Below are 21822 nucleotides of genomic sequence, written 5' to 3' on the forward strand. Positions count from 1 at the left end.
GCACAGGCGATGTCACGATGTCTGTGGCACTTGAGAGCAAGCGGTGTTCAGCTGGCACGTCTGAGCCGGCACTGGTAATTCCTCACGGGGCCTGCCAGCAGAGGAATCCAAGCAGCCAGCCTTTGGGGATAAGCTGAAAATTCACTCTGTTGCTGTGGTGCCCCAAATTCCCAGCAGCATCTATCAAATGGCGTGTCGCAGAACCAGTTTAAATGCTAAGCAAGCTCTGCCTGGTAACTCAAATACCTCCACATTGTGTTTGTTTTTTATTTTTTTCTTGTTGATTTATTTATTTACTGGTATCCAAAGAGAATCATCTGGGGGAAAGAAGATGTTTTCTGATGAATGCCGATGGCACTGCCCTATGGCATGTGGGATGGGGGAGGAAGAGAGGCGCGAGGAAGTTCAACGCATGGCATTAAATGCCACCACGGCCAGGCTGGGTACAGACTTCTCCACGGCCGCAGAGGGACTTCTGAGACATGTAATGAGTGAAACCTCTTCTCAGAAGTTTTCTTCTGAAGCAATTATTTCTGAAAATAAATGTTTCAGGAGAAAAAGGTATGGATTTTCCCATTGCTGCTGGGCCTTTAGTCTACAGGAACCACCGATGCCGTTCTCTGTCTCAAGTCAGAGCACTACAAGTGAGCTGCGTCCGCCTCCTCTGGGGGACCTCCTGCCAGCCACCCCAGGTCTTCTCATGGCTGTTGCCTCTCTGACATGGTGCCCCTGGGAGCAATGTACCCACCCCGTGTCCTAAAACCCTGCAGAGCATGGGGAAATGGGGCCCTGAGCCGTTTATGGCACCGAGCTGGGGAATGGGGCAGCTCTTGGTGTCCTTCACCTCCTCCATCCCCACATGGCGCCTCGCACCCCCTGCCAACAAATATCCTTCAATACAACCAGAAACGTGTATGGGGCAGACGGAGGCGGTAGGGCTCAGCGTGACGACCACCCTTAGGACCACCTTTGTGAGAAAAACACCTTCAAACTCTAACTTTTGTGTTTATTTTTCTGTGGGGGGGGACGGGCACCGGACCGCAATGGCGGCACCCCCTTCACCGCACTGAGGCGAGCCCGCTCCCGGGGCTCCCCTCACGAACCAGAGGGGCCGGGGGGCTGCGCTACGAGCCCGGCCGGAGGGCGGCGAGCCCGGGCTCGGCCCCTCCATCCCCTTCCCCTTCTCCTCCCCTCCCTCCCCTCAGGGCCGCCATTGGCGGCGCCGGTGCCGGGCGTGAGGCGGGGCCGCGGCCCCGGAGCGGGGCGGTGCCGGCAGCGGCGGGCGGCAGCAGGTGGCTCCGCACCGCTCGGCTCCGCTCGGCTCCGCTCCGCACCGCTCCGCTCGGCCCCGCAGCGCCCCGCACCGCCTCGCCGAGGCCCCTGCCGCAGCCAAGACGCCGCGGGCCGTGCTCCGAGTGAAGAATGGCGCGGCCAAGCTGGCCAAGCCACCGGCGGCGGCGGCGGCGGGGGAAGCCCCCGGCGGTGCCCCCGGCTCCGGGCTGTTCATGGAGCGGTCGCAGAGCCGCCTCAGCCTCTCCGCCTCCTTCGAGGCCCTGGCCATTTATTTCCCCTGCATGAACAGCTTCGACGAGGAGGACGCGGGTAGGGGGAGAGGGAGCGGTGCGGGCTCGGGGCTGGGTGGGGGAAGGAGCCGAAAGGGGCTGGGGAGGGGCTGTGGGGGGCGAGGGGACGGTGCCTGCCCGGCCACCGCTGTGCTGGGAGCAGGTAGCGAGGCGGCTGCGCTCCCAGGGGTCGGGGGCTGGCGGGGGAGCTGGGGGCTGTGGGGTGCCGGCACTCGCCCTGGCCCAAGGTGAAGGCTGGGGGTGTCAGTGGTCCCCACCTGTGGGCTCCTTTTGGGGTCCCCTTCGGCTCCCCGGCCACAAGGAGCGGCTGCCCAGGGGTGGTCCAGCGCCCACGGTGTGCCTGGCGCTGGGATGCCCACCAGCACGCATCAGGGAGCGCGTGCCCGCGGAGGTTAGGAGGGAAGGCGTTTCGTGGCGATGAAACATGCTCTGTCTTCCCATCGGTATCGAAACCGGGGGAGATTTGCCAAAGAACGGCTTCAGCATCAGCCGCCTGGTGCTGGCTGCCTCCAGGGAGGAGGTGGGTTTGCTGCCGGACATCGCGGCCGGCTCTCAGGCTGGTTGGGCTGAGGGGTGCTGAGCCTTCAGGGCTGGGGAGCGGGGCAATCAGTCCCTTTAAACGAGAGTGAAGTGGATCATGACATACATGGAAGTGCAGAAGCCTCTCAGAGCGGGTGCGGTGGTTTTTGTCTGCTTTGTAAAGACGTTTCTGGCCTCAAAGAGTTGGCAGTGTCCATAAAATGAGACCGAGCTTCAAAAAGAAGGCTGTTGGGTAAGGAAAAGCAGGAAAGAAATTGGATTGAATGGGAAAGGAAGGGCACCGGGTGCTGGAGAAGGTGCCGGGAGTGGAGGGCAGCACAGCAGCTGTGTGGGTAGGGAGGGCACAAGGCAGTGGATGCAGTGGCTGTAAGCGCTTCATCCGTCCCCAGCGGCTCACTCGTAAATGAAAGATGTTTTTCACAGTCCGTGCTGTGCAAGAGACCGAACCTATACATGAATCTGAGCAGCAAATAATGAAAGTTGGTAACTAAGGCGTGTTTTAACATGGACTGTCATGGTTGCATCCCTCAAAATGCCGGCATGCTCCTTTGTCTGGGAGCTCATCCCAGGATGTGCAGATGCCAGCAGGAATACATGGGCAAATCAGCACTGCTGCACCTTTAACATTGTTGTTTCTAAAGGAATTGACGTAAGAATAAATTCATCATCTGTGTGATTAACTTCTGATTGTCATCAGCATCATGCAAGGATGCCAGGCAGCAGGCAGAAGATTGCATCCTCCAGTGGATAGATATTTATTTTAATGTTATCCTCAACATTTTGCTCTTGATTTATTTTCACTTCATGTTTGGTTTGGATGCCGGGGAGCATGCATGGCGATAACGGGAGCTTTGGGAAGTCTTGGCGCTGTTGCTTCAGAAATGACTGATGGTGAGACATGCTGGAGCACAAGCACCCGGCGCGAAGCCCTGAGCAGCATTTCGTTCCCTGCTGCCCAGCCCCTTTGCTCGGCGTTGGGCGATGGTTTAAGCAAATGCTTCCTGTTCCAGCGCTTAGAAAAATGGGTTTGCACACAATTGTATTTATTTATTCACACTTAGTGAATGCTCATGCATGAATGCTGATAGGCTGTCTTTATACAGCACAAGTGCTCACCTCTGAATTAAATAAATCTACAATTAAGACCTCATTCTCCAGCAGCTTATTAGAGGATCTTGCCTGCCTGAGTTAGCCTCATCAGTAAAGCTGTTTGGGGTGCTGTGCAGCACACCGGGGATGTTGCAGCGTTTGTTTCTGTATTTTGTGCCTCTGAATGTGCGTTCAGACACGTATGAGCAACCAGTAAGGATGAGTGTGTGCTGCTTTGTATTTGTGTGTGTGTGTGTGTTAAAACCAGAAGCCTGGATTTTTTTTTTTTTTAAGGAAGTAAATGTCACAAAAGGGAAATGATAAATGATGAAATTGTGCCAGAAGAGATTCTGTAATTTTCATGCCCATGCGTAGAGTGAGATTCTGACCAGTTTGGGTTGCAGTGTGATTTCTGTCCAAAAAAAAAAATAAAATCTTGATAGCTCATTCAGGGAGGTGAATGTTGCATATGGCAAGATGTTCTCCACAGGAGGTGGCAGCAAAAAAATAAATGAATTGATCCCACGAGCATTGGTAAAGTAAGCAAGCTTATTTCAAACAGGCACATCATCCATTTTGTCTGAAGCTGAGAAGCACATCTTTAGGAGAATGCTCATCCTACGGAAAAAGACGAGGAGTTGATAAATGGCCACACCATTCCTTCTGAACAGAGGTGCTTGGGAACTAATGAGAACTCAAATCATCAAACAAGGACAATTTTTGAGTTGTTTCATTTGAGTTACTACAGGTGGGTCAGATTAAAGGGATTAGAAGGAAGTTTTCAGGAGAGCCCATGCTGAGAGGTGTGGTGACATGGAAACAGCTAGCCAGGTTTGGCCAGTGCTGGAACCATCTGGGGGTTCTAGGATGTTCCACTTTTTCTCTTGAAACATGGATCTGCTTTTGAGAAATGCTTTTACTTGTAATGTTTCCTTTTTTGTATTGGCCCTTTTGTTAGTGTCCATCTTTCAGGCAGCAGATGAGGAGGCTGTTCTCAGCTTCTCTTCTGCTTGCCACAAAACCGGTGATGATGTGAGAAAACTGATTTCTCGGCAGTGGAGTGGGTGCAGATGCTGCTCGTATCACAGTGCACAGAGGCTGGAGGCGAGTATACACAGGACAGTGATGGCAGTGAAGGACCTGGAGCTAGAAAGTGGATTTTCTGAATGCTTCCAGAGCTAATCACCCCGTGGGGAGGGGGTGATAGAGCCTCAGATGTGTGCCGTGGCAAATAAGATCACGTGTCTGTCTCTCCAAAGAGATGGATGTGGAGTGGCACTGAAATTTGCTCTCCTGTGTTGTAATACCCTGTTCATTCCTCAGCTGCTTACACAAAGAGGATACTCTGAGCAAACACTGAGCTCTGTTCGCTGGTAAGCTGCAGTGGGGCTCTGAAATAACAGAAATTACTGTCTGCACTCAATAGTGTAAGGACTCGAGGTTAATAACTCTTTTGATCTCGGCATGGTAATGTTGCTGTGCTTCCTGCCGGCTGAGTGCTGCTGCCTTTGCTCCACGAAGGTCCCCATCAATGTCAGCGGAAGGTAAGGATTCTGAAACTGCGGTTATTATCTGCTTAGGTGTTGGTTTAACTTATGCAAATGCCTGTCCTGAACTCTGATAGTTTTTCCCTAATGGAGTAGTAGACTAAAAAGAGTTGTTTTTTTTTTTTTTTTTAAATTAAGCATAAATGTCCAAATGGTTACATGCCTCTCTGTACAAAGCAGGGTGGTTTGCCTTGGTTGCACTTGTCCTGGGGATTATTCCTCTGCCCTGCTGGCCTTTGAGGGCCTGCCTGCCATCCCGGGGCCCTCTCCTGACTTGCTTTGCCTGCTGTCCATCACCAGCATGTTAAATGTGACTGACTGCACTCTGTGCACGTTTCTCTAGAAATGCAAGCCTTAAACCCATGCATATTTTTAACTAAGCACAAACCTTGGTTGTGTGAAGGATCCGCCTTGCTCTTGTTCTTGCTCCTGGCTGGAAGCAGCAATTTGCTGTGCTGGTGGCAACGTGTCAGAAGGGCCTGAACTGCCAGGTGGCAAGTGCACGTGGCTTAAAAATAGGCTGTCAAGGACTTGCGATGGCTGTGGCAACCTGCCTTGGGGACAGCTCACGAGCTCTGTGTGCAGGTTGCAGTCAAAAACCCCGAGCAGTGTGGAGCAGGGTGCTGGAAATCCACCGCGAGAGGTCTTGGCACTGTCCAGGACCGAGGAGGATCCTTAGGGTCAGTGGGGATGTTCTGCTGAACCCTCTGCTTGCTGCAGAGAGCCTGCACGTCCCAGCTGTGGGGCTTGGAGTTTGGGGAAATTCTCTAAAGCAGAGCAGAAGGCGAGGATTTGGTAGAGAGCAGTAGCAGTGACTTGGAGCTGTAGGCGAAAAACCCTGTGGGCTTTGGGCAGGAGAGGGGAGGTGGTTGTGCAGTGGGGGCAGTTGGTGTAAGAGGGGTCCTGGTGGGAATCCAGGAGCAGCCCTTGGCTCTGAGGAGAGGGGAGCCTCCAGCCAGGACCCTGTGCGCTGCAGAGGACACAGATCCTACCTGAAGACACACAGGTAGGGAAGGGCTAAAGATCACTGAAGTAAGGGCAGCCTGCTCTGAACTCTGTGGAACCTGCACGTCCTGCGGTGTCTCTGGGGAGTGGCATTGTCCTGAGTGCTCTCAGAGCTGGTCCTTGGGGTTGCTGGAGACCCTGTGCGTGAACCTCAGGATCCAGGAGCACTTCTCGTGCCCGAGTGTCTGCTCCAGCTGTGCTGGGACTGAAGAGTGAGGGGCAGGCGTGCACCAGCTCCTTTCTCTTCCATCCCGAGTCCTGCCTTCCTTGGGAAGGAAACCTGTTTGCACTGGGAGCAGGCATCTAAGGCATGCCCCGACAGAGAGACAGGTTGGATGTCTGGGAGCCTGTAACCACGGGTCGTGTTGCAGATACAGCTGCCCTGAAGTCCAGGCATCCCTGAGCATCTGCACAGGGGTAAACTCACGTGAGTTACAGGGATCCTACACCTGTGAAAGCCTGGAGAGCGAAGAGGCTTTGATGAGGAACCAGCAGGAGCCGTGGTGCAGCTGCAGAGGACACGTCGGAGTGCAGCAGGTCAGCGGGCCACGGCCACGGCCACGAGACGGCAGGAGGAGATCGTGCCTCAGCCAGCTGGAGCCAAGTGTCTGGCAGAGAGAAAATGGTTTCCAAAGTCAAAATGTCTCCTAGATACTGCCAGTAAGCCTTCTTGTGGCAGCTGCTTGTTCGGAAGAGAGTTGAGCTCGAGATAAAATTCAGCCTCGGCTGCTGCTTTCACACGCTATCGAGTACTGGCAGATGCGCTGCGCCACGATCAATTGCTTTGAAGAGCAACTGTGTGAAATGTTAATTCAGTGGGTTGGTAAACGTTTAATACTGGGCTGGAACAATGGGCTGGGTGCAGGCTTCTAGGTTAGTTTAGAAAACTTTTTTGTCTGGGTTGTATCTGCTGAAATTCTCTAATTTTAAACATTTAACTTCTCTATAATTTTAAACATTAAAGAGCCGTGAAGTTATTAAATAGAGAGATCCCCTATGTAGGTTTTCAAGTTGCCATGGATATTTCTCAATGGCAACACTGTGCTGGATTGGGGTGCACATAATGTTAAAGAAAATGATGATTCAAGCATTAATCTTTTTTAAAAAAATATATATTGAAATTGTTAAGTCCTTGTGGTCTGCTTTTCCTTCTTTTGGATGAAGCTAAGAGGTTTACAGACTACCCCAAACCCACTTTTATTAATTATTTGGTAGGTAGGTAACCACATTCACACAGAGAACGTACGGAGGACAAGGCAAATTATTTGCACAGTGGGGATGTTAAGTATTTTTCCTGTTAACCTTTTACAAGTAAGATGATAGTTCATCCCTGAAGCCCTGCACAAACCTAAAATCTGGGGCTCATCTGGCAATGCGTTACCCAGGGGATGCTGCAGGGCAAATCCGAATCAGCCTTGGAATAACCGGGTGTGGAGGGAGTTTGCTTGTGGCCTGATCCCTGCTATGAACCTCGCTGGCTCTCTTGTGCAGGAGGCAGTGAAAGCTGTGGCTTTTCATGGAACCATAGAATGAAAAAACATGGCTTTCACTGCCTCTTTTCCCTCTCCGTGGGGTGTACCTTGGCCTCAGGTTGTCCTGGTTGGAAGGAGTGCCTTCCTCCCAGCTGGGCTCGTTCTGGCTCTGTGGAAGCAGACCTTTGTTTTACAAAGGGATTAAAACTAAAAATAGGAATGATTTTAGAGGAGCTGCTGGAACAATCACTCTTCCATCAAAGGAAGGTGTATGGAGTGAACCAACAGCAGAGGTGCCGTGGCTAATGGCTGCGGAGCCTTGTCGGGACTGAATCCGGATCAGACGTGATGAGTATCTTCCACCGCAGACCTCGGGTCGGCACGGAGCTTGCCGGATTGTGCTGTTCCTGCACCTCCTGTGCAGTGAAGACCCTGCACTGAACTCTTGGTCCTGTGGATCCGCTGCCCGCTGTGTGACCGGTGTGCACGGGGAGGGCTGCAGAGACACAGTAAGGATTTGTTCGCCTTCGAGACCAGAAGGGAGCGAGAACCCCGTGAAAGAGTCAGCTTTAGGAGCGAGGGACTTGAAACCTTTTCCTTATTTTCCCTCTACCCACAGAACTTGCTTGCAGTCGTGGAGAGCACAGCGCTGCTTCCCTCGAAGGTGACGGCGCCCAGCCGGCCGTACATCTCCTGCCGGATGCTGCGAGGATGTTGGTGCTCCCCAGCCACGTGTGCAGGAGCTGTGGAGGGCTGCCTCTGTGTCATCTCCGCCAGCCACAGGGGAAGTGTCTCTCTTCCCCTTGTTTTGCTGTCAATTTGCTGCAAATAGAGAAGTGTGTCCCTGGAAAGCTTTCTGTCTAGGAGAAACTGTTTCCTTCCTGCTTCTATTTCATGTGAAATTAATTCTAATGCAACATTTATTAATTCAAAAGCACTCTGTTCTCCAGGCTAAAGAAAATAGTCTTTACTCCGTCAGGTTCCTGCATCAGAACAAGCTGGGAAGTGCTGGAAGTGCTTTGCTTCAGCGTTTCTGTTTGACAATGTATGAACCTGCTTCGTGTGGGGGGATAATCACGTTTGGTTGGAGTAGCTGTTCTGAGAAATAATTTATCTGTGCGATTATTTTTTGAAGCCCTATCTGCCCGTATTTGAGTGCCTCGGTTAGATTAGAAACATGAGTGTTTTAATTTAGGGGATGGTCTGCAAGCTGCTGACGCAGTTAGTGGGCAGTGGGACCTGCCTTACACGGGCTTCTCGGGCCTCCCATCTCCTCCGCCCCTGCTCTTTCCCGCAGCCACCTGCCTCGAAGCACGGCCAGCGTGGTTGAACGAGGATTTCTAGTCCTCTGCAGAGCTGCTCGGCACCATTTGAATATCCGTGTACCCAGGAATGCTCCTCTGAGGTTTGGCTTTGGCTTCTGGGACAGGCTGTGAGAGCTGCGCTGTGTGGGGATGTGTCAGGGCAGGGATCGTGCAACACGAGCGAGGCCTCAGCAGGTGCCAGTGCTCTGACCACCTGCTGGCAGCACGCACGAACGGGGCACGCTCTGCTCGTGCTACCAAACTGTGCTTGCCTGGGATCAGCTTTTAAGCTGGATCTTTGGCTTTGCTTTTGCAAAGCTGCATGCATAGAAGGACTGGAAGCCCTGAGCCAGCTGAACTTCGCATAGGAATAAAGCAGAGCTCAGCACCCCCTGTTTTTTAACCAAATCTAGCCACAGTTCAATCCCCGTGGCAGTTAATGGGTTTCAGCCTCGTGCCATTAGCGTTATATCACCTTCTTCCAACACACAAAGAACTCACACGATCTTGCAGAAGCCAGTTAAAATGTTCAAGTGCTCAACAAGCTGGAGAGTACAGCGTGTACAGGGGTGAATCTCACATTTCTGTTAAACCTGGTTTATGACTAAGGAGCTCTTGCTCATGTCTGCGTGTCCTTACTCCGAGGAGCATAGGGGTGGGAGGTGTCCTTGAGAAGTCACTTTTCAGCACCCCAGCTTGTTGTCATCTTCCTGCTGAAGTTTCTAATTAGAAGGACAGCTTTCCTGAAAAATTCAACCTAAATCTTCATGGAAATTAAGCGCCTTACTGGTGTCTTGCTCCTAGTGACGCGGGAGGCAGCCGATCGCTGCTGGCTGTAGGGGAAGGCTTCGCTCCTCTTCCCTGTGCTGATACCCCGACGTCAGGAGGTGACCGTCATCACCACGGTCGCTCTCTCTCATCCCTCTCCCTCCTTTTTAGCCTCTTGCTTTTTACACTAAAGAAGCCTGATTTGGTTCTTAGCACAGAGCACTTTGCCAGCACTGCGTTGCCCTCATTGCTGTGTGCAGGCTCTTGCTCGCGGAGCATCGTGGACAGTGCTCTGGCTGAGCTCTGCCCGGCTGCTAGCAGAGAGGAAATCATCCCCCACGCTTTGGGGACGGCGTTCCTATAAAGGCACAGCATTTGCAGGAGCACCCCTCTTCCTGACTCGCGTTTCGGATGTGATCCGTTCTCCGTTCCAGATTGTTCTGTGCAGGATTGCTGCCTGGCTGCTCGTTCCCTCTTTGGCCTTTGTGCATTTAATTTCTTTCTGCGTTCGGAGCTACTGCTTGTGCCTTTGCTGAGTCTCCTCTTACTGATTTGTGGGGTGACCTATTTTATCCCGTTGGTACCCGCCTAAATTCTGTGTCTGCCATTTACCCAGACCTGTGCTGCAGGACATTGGTGGGATTTGGGGTTGGGGACGTGGCTATACCAGGGAGCTTTGTCCCCCCGGCTCTGGGCGCACTGCACTGTTTTGGATGGTTTTGGCAGCCTGAGAAGCAGAGACCTGAAACTGAGGATCCACAGTTGAACTGCAGCATCCCTGCAAACCTCTTGGGACTGTGAGGTGTCTCCCTCCCCATGACACGTGTGATTTTGTCCCTCTCTGGATCTCACCATCCCCGTAGCTGTAAGAGCTCGGTGTTTGCGGGGTCAGGCCTGCCTCCAGTGCTGTGGGACTCCCGCCGGCTGCCCACCGATACCGCGAGTACTGACAGCTAGCAGGAAATGTGTCCTGCCACGGGGATGGGAAACATGGTAATTGTGTCACAGCCAAGATGTCTAAGAAGATGAATGTGTTTTTTCTTTTTTTCTTTTTTTTTTTTTGTTGGAAATCCAGCTCCTCATTTAGCACTTCTCAGCATCTTGGAAGGATTGTGTGGGTGGCTGGTGTTTTGTTTTTTTTTTTTTTTTTATAATTTTATTTCTACTATTTACCTTTCCTTTCTTGTATTCGATGCGTGAAATTGCAGCACAAGTAAAAAGGAAAATTTGACTCCAAATTTAAATGTTGCTGCTTTATATCCGTATTTTGTTTTTAATTGCATTGTCAGGGAAATAAATGAGAAGGCTTTTCCTCTTTCATGCTTGTCGGACTTCCAGCTGTTGTAGCCGGTTTGTTCCTAGAGAGCCACATCATGGCAAATACAACCCAGTAGCGCTCTGATGTCCATCACGTGCCGCCTCCCGCTGGCTGAAGCCCTGTTAGCCCATACGAGGTCTCACTGGTGGCCCGTGGGATCGGGGCAGTTGCCCTGCAGCAGTTCTGCGGGGCCCTTTTACCTCCACAGGGGTTTTAAAAATTCATCCGATGGTGCAGGTAGGTAGCGATCCATTCTAACTTCTGTGGTTTGATAGTTGGCCGCTGCTCCCCACCTCAACAAAACAAAAACCGCACAACCAGGATGAGTTGCTGTCACAGCCCACTGTTACATTTCCCCTTTGGTCAGAGGTGATTTCGGTACCTGTCAGGAAGCACACGGTTTTGTACCTGGTCTGCCTGATCCCTGTACATCTGCCTTTGGGAATCACAGCCCACAGATGCATCCCCTCTGGATTTGGGATTTTTGTTTCTTTGTAATAAGACGGAACAGGCTAGGTTGGTGTAGCTCAAGATAAAAACAAGCTTTCTGCCACGGATCGTGGTTTTGACAACCAGAGCACGTGCTTGTTTTAAATATTAAATATGGAAAGTTGGGCAGAAACGCCTGCGAGTTTCGGGCTCTACTTTTTATTGAAAAGGAATGGGATTTCGGGCCGCATCTGCCCACAGCCATTGTGAAAATCAGCAGCAGTCCTGCTTGTGTGAGGCTGAAGCTCTGCTGGTCCGGGCTTGAGCCAGCGAGCGGAGGAGCAGCCTCGGGATGGGAACAGGCTGATGGAGGAGCACTGAGAACGCTGGTGTGGAAACCAGGGCAAGAAATGCCCAAGGTGGGTGTGCAGACCAGCACCTGGCCTGGCAGACGGTACACATGAAATCAGAGTGATTTATGGAGCTGTGCTTCCTCGTGTGTTTTTGAAAGCTGCCAGCTTGGTCAAAACCCACCGCCCGGGCACTCCGAAGGGGCTGCAGGGACACCCGTGGCGACGCTCTGACAGCCCCTTCGTGCGGGCTTTGCAGGCTGCCACGTCCTCGCTGCCTCTCGGAAATCAGACGGTGTCAAAATGTTGTGCGGTACGGGGACATTTCCATGGTAACGTCAGCATCCCATGGCACCCGCTCCTGTGCCGTCGCTGTGCCTTCCTCCTGCGGCTGGGGCCGTCGCGGCACCCAGCTACGGGCTCTGTGAGCTGCGGGATGGGGCTGAGGCTGGAAGAGGTGCCCTCCCTGCCCGTCGGGGTGCCTGCAGTGAGGCAGGTATTCCTGCTTTCCACGGGGCGGTTCCTGCATAATTCAGCTTTAAAGCATCTGCCCCTGTTTTCCGCAGCGCCGGAGGAGCAGCATCTCGCTGGAAGATCTGCCGTGCTCCTGGCACCCCCAGCACCTGCTCCTACCTTCGGCTCCTTGTTGGGGGCTCCAAGATCACTCGATGGGGGAAATGACCTGGCCACACGTGGGGCCAATCCCTTCAGCAGCCTCCTGCACGCAATCCATCGGCTGCTCCGGGCGCTGCTGGCCCTGGGGCCACCTTGGACAGCAGCCTCAGGTCTTTGGGTAGAGCCCCCATGGTTTTGGTCTGCCTATAAATGCTTCAGTTCCTGCTGCTACTTCTGCGCTCACAGTGTCCCGCTAGGGTTCTCAGCATTTCCCATCTGTTTTTTCCCCCTTTTCTTTCTGTATTTACACGTTTCCACCAGGTGATGTTTTCCAAAATTAGCATCGTGGATTTCTTCGCGGTGCAGACAACACATGTTTGTTGGCTCCTTTCCCTTGACATCAAGAAAGCTGTTCTCAATGTTTTATTGATAAGCTAGAGACTTGGCAAGGAGCAAGCTGAAGATACTCTCTGTATGGCAGCCCGTGGCCGTTCCACCACTGATATTTTCCACTCCTGCTCGACTCTCTGGAGGAGCAGCGCAGTGGTCTTGGTTTTATCAGTGTGCACGTGCTGCTTCTGAGAATTGCGTGGGTCAAGAGTCATTTACCTGGTGGTTTGTCTTTCTGAAATGCATGAGGTGTGGATGATCAAACCAGCACCACGTGAGTGCGCGGCAGGCCCATCTCTCACATGGTGCTGTCGCGTAAAGGGGTCATGGTATCACGTATGATAAAACCCAGGCTTGTGGCTTCCCCACCTGGTCTAAAGGACTTCACTTGAAGGGAATGCGAGGATAGATGGAAGACTGGAGAAAGCACCGGTTGAAAATAAGGGAAGAGCTTGACTTTTGATCACGTCTGTTCCTCGGGACCCTCTTCTGGACTGTTTCACAACAGCAATTCTCAGCTCCCCCATTTGGCAGAGGGTTTCCTCTGCTTGAGCAATGCCAGAGACTTGAGCTATCTTTCTACAAACTTGTTTTTCATCTGTCTCCTCTGAAATCCTAGCTTCTGGCTAGCATCACAAGTAAATCTGTTTTTGTGACCTGTCTGCTCTGTGTCTGGAGAAACACTTACTGCTCTGGGACAACAGTTTGTTTTGTTTTGTTTTGTTTTTAAATCCTAAACTCAATTTTGCCAAGACCCAGCCCAAGCCAGGTGCCCCTAACATGGCATCATGTTGGTCCTATTTACTGTTTCCTATTTTTGACTCCATGCCACCCAGTTTACCTACTGGAGAGGCCCATGAAACATTGTATGGGTGGTTGAAGTGAAATTTGGCTTGCAGCTGTAGGAGTAATACCAGGCTAATTATCCACAGTCCATTTTCGTTGGTGTACTTGACACCATCTTCACAGTCTGTTCGCTGCAACCATCTGCTTGTAGGACAGACTGACTGTGGAAAATCAGGAAGTCTTCATTCGGGCCACAATTGTGCTTAATTTCCTGAAATCTCTAAAACTGTTTATTTCCCTCAGCACCTGCCGTGGCGTCCAAAGGCTGGGCTTCCAGAGCTGAGCTGTCCAGGATATGAACCGCACACGAAGTGTTCGGGAGGCAGGCGGTGCAGGGGGAAGTGAATCCTGGCGGGGTGACATCATGATGGGCTGAAAACGTTTAATTGATCAAAATGCTCATGAATGATTTCCCAGGCTTCTGTCTGTCCTTTACGAATGTTTTTGTGTACGGACTGACTGATACAAAAGTGTTCTGCAGGTGTCAGTAATGTTGATTCGAGCAGTATTTTGCCTCAGTAAATGGTTTGAAAGCTGGATTTTGCCTGCTCTAATGCTAAATATCTATGATAGCAAAGATTCTCATCCTTTTATTTCAGTTTGTAAGGAAAAAAAAGAAAGCTTAACATCTTGATATGAGTGTGTCTTGCTAGGCATTGTGAAAGATTCATTGACCTGTTCTTGTGAGCTCTTACAGTTCTCAGGTTCGAGATGAAATTGCAGTCAAAAGCAAACATTTTAAAACTTGCTGATCTAAGTGGTCTAATAGTCGATGTGTTTTTTCCCTTAATTTTCCTGTGCTTATCTCTTCAGAACTGCAGGTGTTCAGTCCACTAAGGCTGCAGCGCACAAAGAGGAAAAGAGCTGAAAAACTAGGACAGAGTTGGATTATATTTAACAATGTTCTATTTCAACTTGACAACCAGCTATCGAACACCTACAAGTTTGCGACTGTGATTCACTCGGAAGCTGACGTAACTGATGTCACGTTGTATTAATAGCTACAGAATCGTAACTGCATTTAGCAGCGAGTTTCATTAACAGCCTCTACAAACACACTGACAATCGTTTGAAAACCTGAAAATATTAGGTGTATATAAAAATGGATTCTGCCATAAAGGAACCTCCCGATACTGCCAAATGTGTTTACAGCAAGTTCTTGCAGGTGTTATGCATAATAATTCCTCTTTAGCACTTTCAGTAGGTCTTACTGATGGCAAAAAAAAATAATGTTTGAGAACTGATCCACGCTCCTAAATTAATTCCAAGCTGCTGATCTAGTCAGGTTACACACGAGCATGCTTGGCGCTTGCGGCCACAGCAGTTTTCTTGGCAAGTGGAAGCTGTCCAACAGCCTCCTGAACGGGGCAGGCCGTTGTGTTGGGAGGCAGTCGGTAAGCCTGCAGGGGTTGTAGTTAAACACTTGGGTTTCAGCTGGAAGTGTTGTTCTGAAAGCTGCGTCTCAACAATTCTCTGCGAGCTGAACGGAGCTGCCTGAGTTCAGCTCCCTGTGGAGCTCCGCACGTTTTCCTCGGGTGGGCTGCTAGCCACCTCCGAGATTTTCCGGGGGAGGTGGGAGTGCTGAGCGTTTCCTCCCAGCTTTTTTTTGGAGATGCTGAGTCAGAAGCTAGCGATGTTGGCGTGTAACCGATCCTCACCAGCCTTGGTTAGCTGTCCCGGGCTGAACGAAGCCGTTACTCTGCGGCCTTTCCACTCTCCGTATGCACTGTCTTAGCGTTTGCATCACTGGCAGGAAAGGTCAAGACTGGCTCCAGAAGTGAAATGAAAACTGAGAGTCCAGAGGGTGTGTGGATGTCGAGTTACGCGCTCAGACTCTTGCTGGGACCTGCAGCCTCCCCTCCCAAAATGTCTCTGGGAGTAATCTGTGGAGCCGTACGTACATTTTGGGTAGGCTTTCTAAACTCTGGGTACCTCTGAAAAGCAGTCCGCTGCTCCTCACGGCAACCATCTCCTTCCCTCAGTTCCTTCTGTCTGTTACATACTTTGCCTGGCCTCTTCTCTTCCTTCTCGCTATGAATAATTCAGTCGGGTTTAAATTTTATGATGACGCCTGTCTCATCCATCTATCACCCATATTTGACACCTGTCACTTGGATGCATCCTGGCTTTTGCTGACCTCCGACTTCCAGGCTGGCCTCCCCTGCCCTCTTTGAGAGGCTGCGAGTCTCCCAAGACCAGCAGGGGTGGCTGCCTCGGGACACGACGAAATGGCAAACAACAGCCCTTTGAAAGGCAAGGGAACAGCATTATTTATTTTAAAAAGATGGAAACCATGGGCAATTTTTCTCCTTGTACCTCGCAGGGTTAGAAACATCGTCTTCAAGCACAACACCAAATGGCCCCTCTCCCTTCCTCCCATAGAGTCCTAAGTAGCTGTCCAGACAAATAAGCATATTTTGTGATCTTCCCATGACGTGGCTTTGTTTTAAACGTTGCAGTGGCAAATCTGAGCGTGGAAGATAGCTTCCTGACACAGCTGGTTAGTGAACCTACCAGGGGTGGTGCCCCGCTAGACCTTCTCTTCACAAACAGAGAAGGACTGGTGGAGGATGTGATTGTCGGGAGCTGTCTTGGGCAGAGTGATCACGCAATGGTGGAGTTCACTATTCTTGGCGAGGCCAGGAAGGGGACCAGTAAAACCGCTGTATTGGACTTTCAGAGGGCTGACTTTGAGCTGCTCAGGACACTGGTTGGTGGAGTCCCTTGGGAGGCAGTTCTGAAGGGCAGAGGGGTCCAGGAAGGCTGGGCGCTCTTCAAGAGGGAAATCTTAATGGCGCAGGAACGGTCTGTCCCCACGTGCCCAAAGACGAGCTGGCGGGGAAGAAGACAAGCCTGGCTCAACAGAGAATTGTGGCTTGATCTTAGGAGAAAAAAGAGGGTTTATAATCTTTGGAAAAGTGGGCAGGCCACTAGGGAGGACTATAAGGATGTAGCAAGGCTGTGCAGGGACAAAATTAGGAAGGCCAAAGCTCATCTGGAGCTCAATCTGGCTACTGCCGTTAAAGATAACAAAAAACGTTTCTATAAATACATCAACACAAAAAGGAGGACTAAGGAGAATCTCCATCCTTTACTGGATGCGGGGGGAAACTTAGTTACAAGGGATGACGAAAAGGCGGAGGTGCTCAATGCCTTCTTCGCCTCAGTCTTTAGCGGCAATACCGGTTGTTCTCTGGATACCCAGTACCCTGAGCTGGTGGAAGGGGATGGGGAGCAGGATGTGGCCCTCACTATCCATGAAGAACTGGTTGGTGACCTGCTACGGCACTTAGATGTGCACAAGTCGATGGGGCCGGATGGGATCCACCCAAGGGTACTGAGAGAACTGGCAGAGGAGCTGGCCAAGCCACTGTCCATCATTTATCAGCAGTCCTGGCTATCGGGGAAGGTCCCAATTGACTGGCGGCTAGCAAACGTGACGCCCATCTACAAGAAGGGCCGGAGGGCAGACCCAGGAAACTACAGGCCTGTCAGTTTGACCTCAGTGCCAGGAAAGCTCATGGAGCAGATCCTCTTGAGAGTCATCACGCAGCACTTGCAGGGGAAGCAGGCGATCAGGCCCAGTCAGCATGCGTTTATGAAAGGCAGGTCCTGCTTGACGAACCTGATCTCCTTCTATGACAAAGTGACGTAATGGGTGGATGAGGGAAAGGCTGTGGATGTGGTCTACCTTGACTTCAGCAAGGCTTTTGACACCGTCTCCCACAGCATTCTCCTCAAGAAACTGACTGCTCTTGGCTTGGACTGGCGCACGCTTCGTTGGGTTAGAAACTGGCTGGATAGCCGGGCCCAAAGAGTCGTGGTGAATGGAGCCAAGTCCAGTTGGAGGCCGGTCACTAGTGGCGTCCCCCAGGGCTCGGTGCTGGGGCCGGTCCTCTTTAATATCTTCATCGATGATCTGGACGAGGGCATCAAGTGCACCCTCAGTAAGTTTGCAGATGACACCAAGCTATGCGCATGTGTCGATCTGCTTGAGGGTAGGAAAGCTCTGCAGGAGGATCTGGATAGGCTGCACCGATGGGCTGAGGTCAACTGCATGAAGTTCAACAAGGCCAAGTGCCGGGTCCTGTACCTGGGGTGCAATAACCCCAAGCAGAGCTACAGGCTGGGAGATGAGTGGTTGGAGAGCTGCCAGGCAGAGAAGGATCTGGGAGTGATGGTGGATAGTCGGCTGAATATGAGCCAGCAGTGTGCTCAGGTGGCCAAGAAGGCCAACGGCATCCTGGCTTGTATCAGAAACAGTGTGACCAGCAGGGCTAGGGAGGTGATCGTCCCCCTGTACTCGGCTCTGGTGAGGCCGCACCTCGAGTACTGTGTTCAGTTTTGGGCCCCTCGCTTCAAGAAGGACATCGAGGTGCTCGAGCAAGTCCAGAGAAGGGCGATGAAGCTGGTGAGGGGCCTGGAGAACAAGTCCTACGAGGAGCGGCTGAGGGAGCTGGGCTTGTTCAGCCTGGAGAAAAGGAGGCTCAGGGGCGACCTTACCGCTCTCTACAGGTACCTTAAAAGAGGCTGTAGCGAGGTGGGGGTTGGTCTGTTCTCCCACGTGCCTGGTGACAGGACGAGGGGGAATGGGCTAAAGTTGCGCCAGGGGAGTTTTAGGTTAGATGTTAGGAAGAACTTCTTTACCGAAAGGGTTGTGAGGCATTGGAACAGGCTGCCCAGGGAAGTGGTGGAGTCACCATCCCTGGAAGTCTTCAAAAGACGTTTAGATGTAGAGCTTAGGGAAATGGTTTAGTGGGGACTGTTAGCGTTAGGTCAGAGGTTGGACTCGATGATCTTGAGGTCTCTTCCAACCTAGAAATTCTGTGATTCTGTGATTCTGTGATCTTCATTGGACACAACCCAGCAAGCGATCACACCACCTCGGGCTCACCGTGTCTGTGCTGAAGCAGCCTATGACAGCGAAGGAGTGTAATTAGCCAGACGCACAGAACGAGATTGAAAAAAGATGTGAAAATAAGCAGAAGGATTTGAAAAGGATTAGGAGAGTAAATGACAAACCAGTAGTTAAATGGTGCATGATTAATGACTGTAGAAGTAAAAGGTTGACTAAATATTGTGACTCTGTAATGGCTGCCCCAAAGTAATAGAAAATACTTAGTTCAGAAGGCTCCAGAAGTGGATTTGTATCGACGCATGCTGACTCTGGGGTTAGATGTGGCTTAGGTCTTAGACATTGGCTTAGGTTGAGGTGAGCACCCCGGGGCCCTTTCCTGGTTGAGTCGATGACCTGAAATCCATCTCCCACCTCTAATATTGCAGATCACCACTGAAGAGTCAGGTGCCCACTGAAGTCCTGCGGGGGTTTATTCCCGCTGTGAGCCTTGGCACAGGTGGTCGTATCAAAACTGCCTGGAGTCACGGAGTCAACCGGTGGCTTTTTGTGGGATTAAAGGAAGTACGTCGGTACTGGAACATGTTGCTGTGTGCTGCAGAGCTTTGTGTGGGCAAACAGAGCCTGGAGGAGGTGCAGCTTCCACGGTGGTTAGAGGAGCACCTAGGAGTTACTTGGGGTGACTGGAGGGAACCTGGAGTACCTCGCTCTAACTCTGTCCTCACGTTGCCTTTGTCACTTCTGAACGTACCTCCTGATCTGGGGCTGGATTTAGTCTTTTTTTTGTGTCATTATTTCTTAATCCTGATTTTCAAGGAGGCACCAAACTCCTGTGTATATTTAGCAAATACACTGTTGAGAACTGAGCAAAATATGGGTGTTCTTTATTGATGTAGCACCTGTCTCTCTCACCTCTCTACTGTTTTAGGGTCCTTGCTGACGTTGTCTTTCCCTTCAAACTGTTTTCTTTAAGACACAGAAGAACAGATCTGAGGATGGCTGGAGGCCCCAAGCTGTATCGTTAGGTTTTAAAGGGCAAGATTTGTATCGAACCTCTAAAAGCCAACAGAAGTTCAGAGTGCCAACCCATAATATCGAGATGCCAATCAGAGATTTGTAGCTGACCTAATTTTTCCATTAGGAACATTAAAGCAGAGCTGCAAGGTAGGGAAACTTTGAAAGCAACTGAGAGGGCTGAGCACACGGTTTTGGCTATCGTGAAGAAAATTTGCTGAGCATATTCTTTAACCTTTGGTTTTTGGTGCATATGCTGCTTAGAAGGGAGGAAGCTATGTAGGGCATCTGCTCTCTGTTCCTCACTGGGAAGATGTTCAACATTGGAGGAAACCGTTTCTATGGTTTTCTTCTTTTTTTAAGCAAAATCTCATTACTGTCAAGAGTAACATTTTTCCTTGTACTGCTTTTTTATGACAACAGCGTTGGCCATAACTCGTGAAATATAATTACAAGTTTCTTAGGTCTTTTTGCATGCGGGCAACCAGCACAAACCTTCCTGAAGGGGATGAGATTTTAGGGAGATGGTCTTGTTGACTCTAGCAAGGAATCCCACAAGTCTTCTGGAGGCTGTAGGCACCTTCCCCCAAGTCAGAGGCCTGGGGTGTGCGGTGTTAATAGCCTGTAAGGCTGTAAATAATTAACTCTCAACAAAATGTCTGCAGTGACTGTCATCCTGTTGGTAAAGTTGGCGTTAAAGGTGTATATTAAGAATCTCTTACTCTTCAAAGATAAAACCATCTATATAAGATGAGTCAATATGAAACGTGCTGTCCCTGTGGGATGAGGGACTGTATGAGAGATGGATTTCTATTACCCATTTGCTTTATAATTGGGATCCTTGAATAAGGTTCTGTGTTTGTTAAACACGAAGGAGTGTGTGTGTGTGAATTTAATTTAATGCAACTGCTGTTTTGTTTGTAGTGCTTTCAATAGGAACATCTTTCCACTGTAATATAACGGGCTGTGCAGGACGGGTTTGGCTATGGCAGGTAGGGTTTAGGAGAGTTCAGTTCTCTCCTGGGTGCGTTGCAGTGGGAGTTACTGGGAACAGCCAGCTGTGAAAGGAGAAGAATGGATCCCCAGGCCCATCCTGCATGTAAGAAATCTTGGAGGACTCTTACGCAGTGCCAGTCATATAAATTGAGTTCAGATGGAGAAGAGAGCTGTAAATAGGTTACTGTCAGCCACCCATCATCCGCCTCTTGGCTTCAGCGGAGTGAAGGTGGGAAACAGCCGTATGAAAGAACTCAGTGATTGCAAAGAGAAATTGCTTCTTAGATGAAATTGATGTCATCACTTGCCATGTTTTAACGAAGAGATAAGATGCAGCGTTTCCTCTTCCAGATTTTCAGCGGACTGGCAGCCTGAGCATATCAGTAAAGCTGTCCCAAGGAAAATCAGACTCCGTGTTCAGCAGCTCCCATCTTCTGCAGTTTAGTCTTTAAGCATTAAATTGCTTTGAGCTCAATAATTTATCTCCCTCCAACTGCCTTATTGTCACTTTGATTTATTAATGCGTTGGCTTGGGCAGCCGTCCTAATGCTGTATCACAGCAAAGCAAAACCAAGGGCTGTGCTGAGCACAGATTGCAAATGTGAGCACGTTTTGTGTGACCAATATACCCTTCCTCTGTAGCTGGTCCCGGAGGGACGATGTGGTTGGTTGAATGGGCATGCAAAAACTGGAGCTCCTCAGCTCTAACCTCGTTTTAGCACTCGCTGTCTCTCTCTTCCAACACTCACCCTCTTCTTACCTTCTCTCGTTGTAGAAGAACTTGAGCTCATGCTCTCCTTCTTTCTTTTCCTTCCCAGGAGTAGGTTGCGATGCTTAATTAGATAATGTTTGCAGAGCGGTGAACAAAAACTGCCAAGGGTTACTGTCCTCGCTGGTATTATTAGAGCTGGAGAAAGGCTGCCAGAAGGTATTGATTACTTGGTAAAAATAAGCCCTTCAAACTTCTTTGGTCTTTATTCATTACTGCTTTTTATCTTTGCTTCCTGCAAACATTTCAGAGGGTGGATTTGTTTGCCAAAAGATCAAAACAAAGCGTTGACAAATCCCAGTGCCAATTTGTAGCCTCCTGTGTGGGTGACATCAGAGGAGTTTTTGCAGTGCTCTGGAAAGTCTTTCTAGGATTTACATCCACTGGGATCCTGGAACGGCTTCGTGACCAAAGCGTCCAAGTAGCCAGGTAGGGGTAGGAAACGGAGTATCAGAAATAAGGAGAGAATTTCTCTGGGGTTTGTGAAATGCTGTTATTTGTAGAGGCTTGTACATAGTCTACAAAGTTCACGTTGGTTTGTTTAGTGAAGGTTGCTGGTGGGTTGGGTGCAAGCTGAGAGTTGTAATGTACAGGGGGTGCTGCTGAGGGCGTTGGGGCTGGCTGCTGGGAAGGGCTCGCTGCCTCCTGTGTTTTCCAGTTCATCTCACAGCGATGCTGTACCTCGTGTACCTCAGTGTGAAAAACAAAATGTCACGCTTTGAATTCATTAGGCAGCTGTGCAAAGGACTGGGGACCGTTGGAAGGGAAAGCTGCTTTACATAGCAGTAAAACGCAGTGGAGAAAGTCACATCTCTGTAGTAGAAAAAATGAAAAAGTCAAATTTTGCATAACTTTCACAGGGCTGAGTCGTGCTTTGTAAGATGAAATTTCTGAGAAGGGTTTTACAACAGAAGGACTCTGAGAAGGAATGT

The 21822-nt window shown here is 50.4% G+C and overlaps 1 protein-coding gene across 1 annotated transcript in view; it reads left to right on the plus strand.

The window, feature by feature from the left end:
- Nucleotides 1-1505: 1505 nt before the first annotated feature.
- RIMS4 (regulating synaptic membrane exocytosis 4) overlaps nt 1506-21822 on the plus strand; it is a gene marked incomplete at both ends in the record, with an annotated part of 49977 nt that continues 29660 nt past the window's right edge. Inside the window, one exon of the mRNA XM_082772941.1 lies at nt 1506-1602. Within this exon, the coding sequence (XP_082629067.1) occupies nt 1506-1602 (97 nt within the window). The remainder of the gene's footprint in view (nt 1603-21822) is intronic.

Source organism: Aythya marila (assembly GCF_965140915.1).
Source record: "Aythya marila genome assembly, chromosome: 16".
NCBI lineage: Eukaryota > Metazoa > Chordata > Aves > Anseriformes > Anatidae > Aythya > Aythya marila.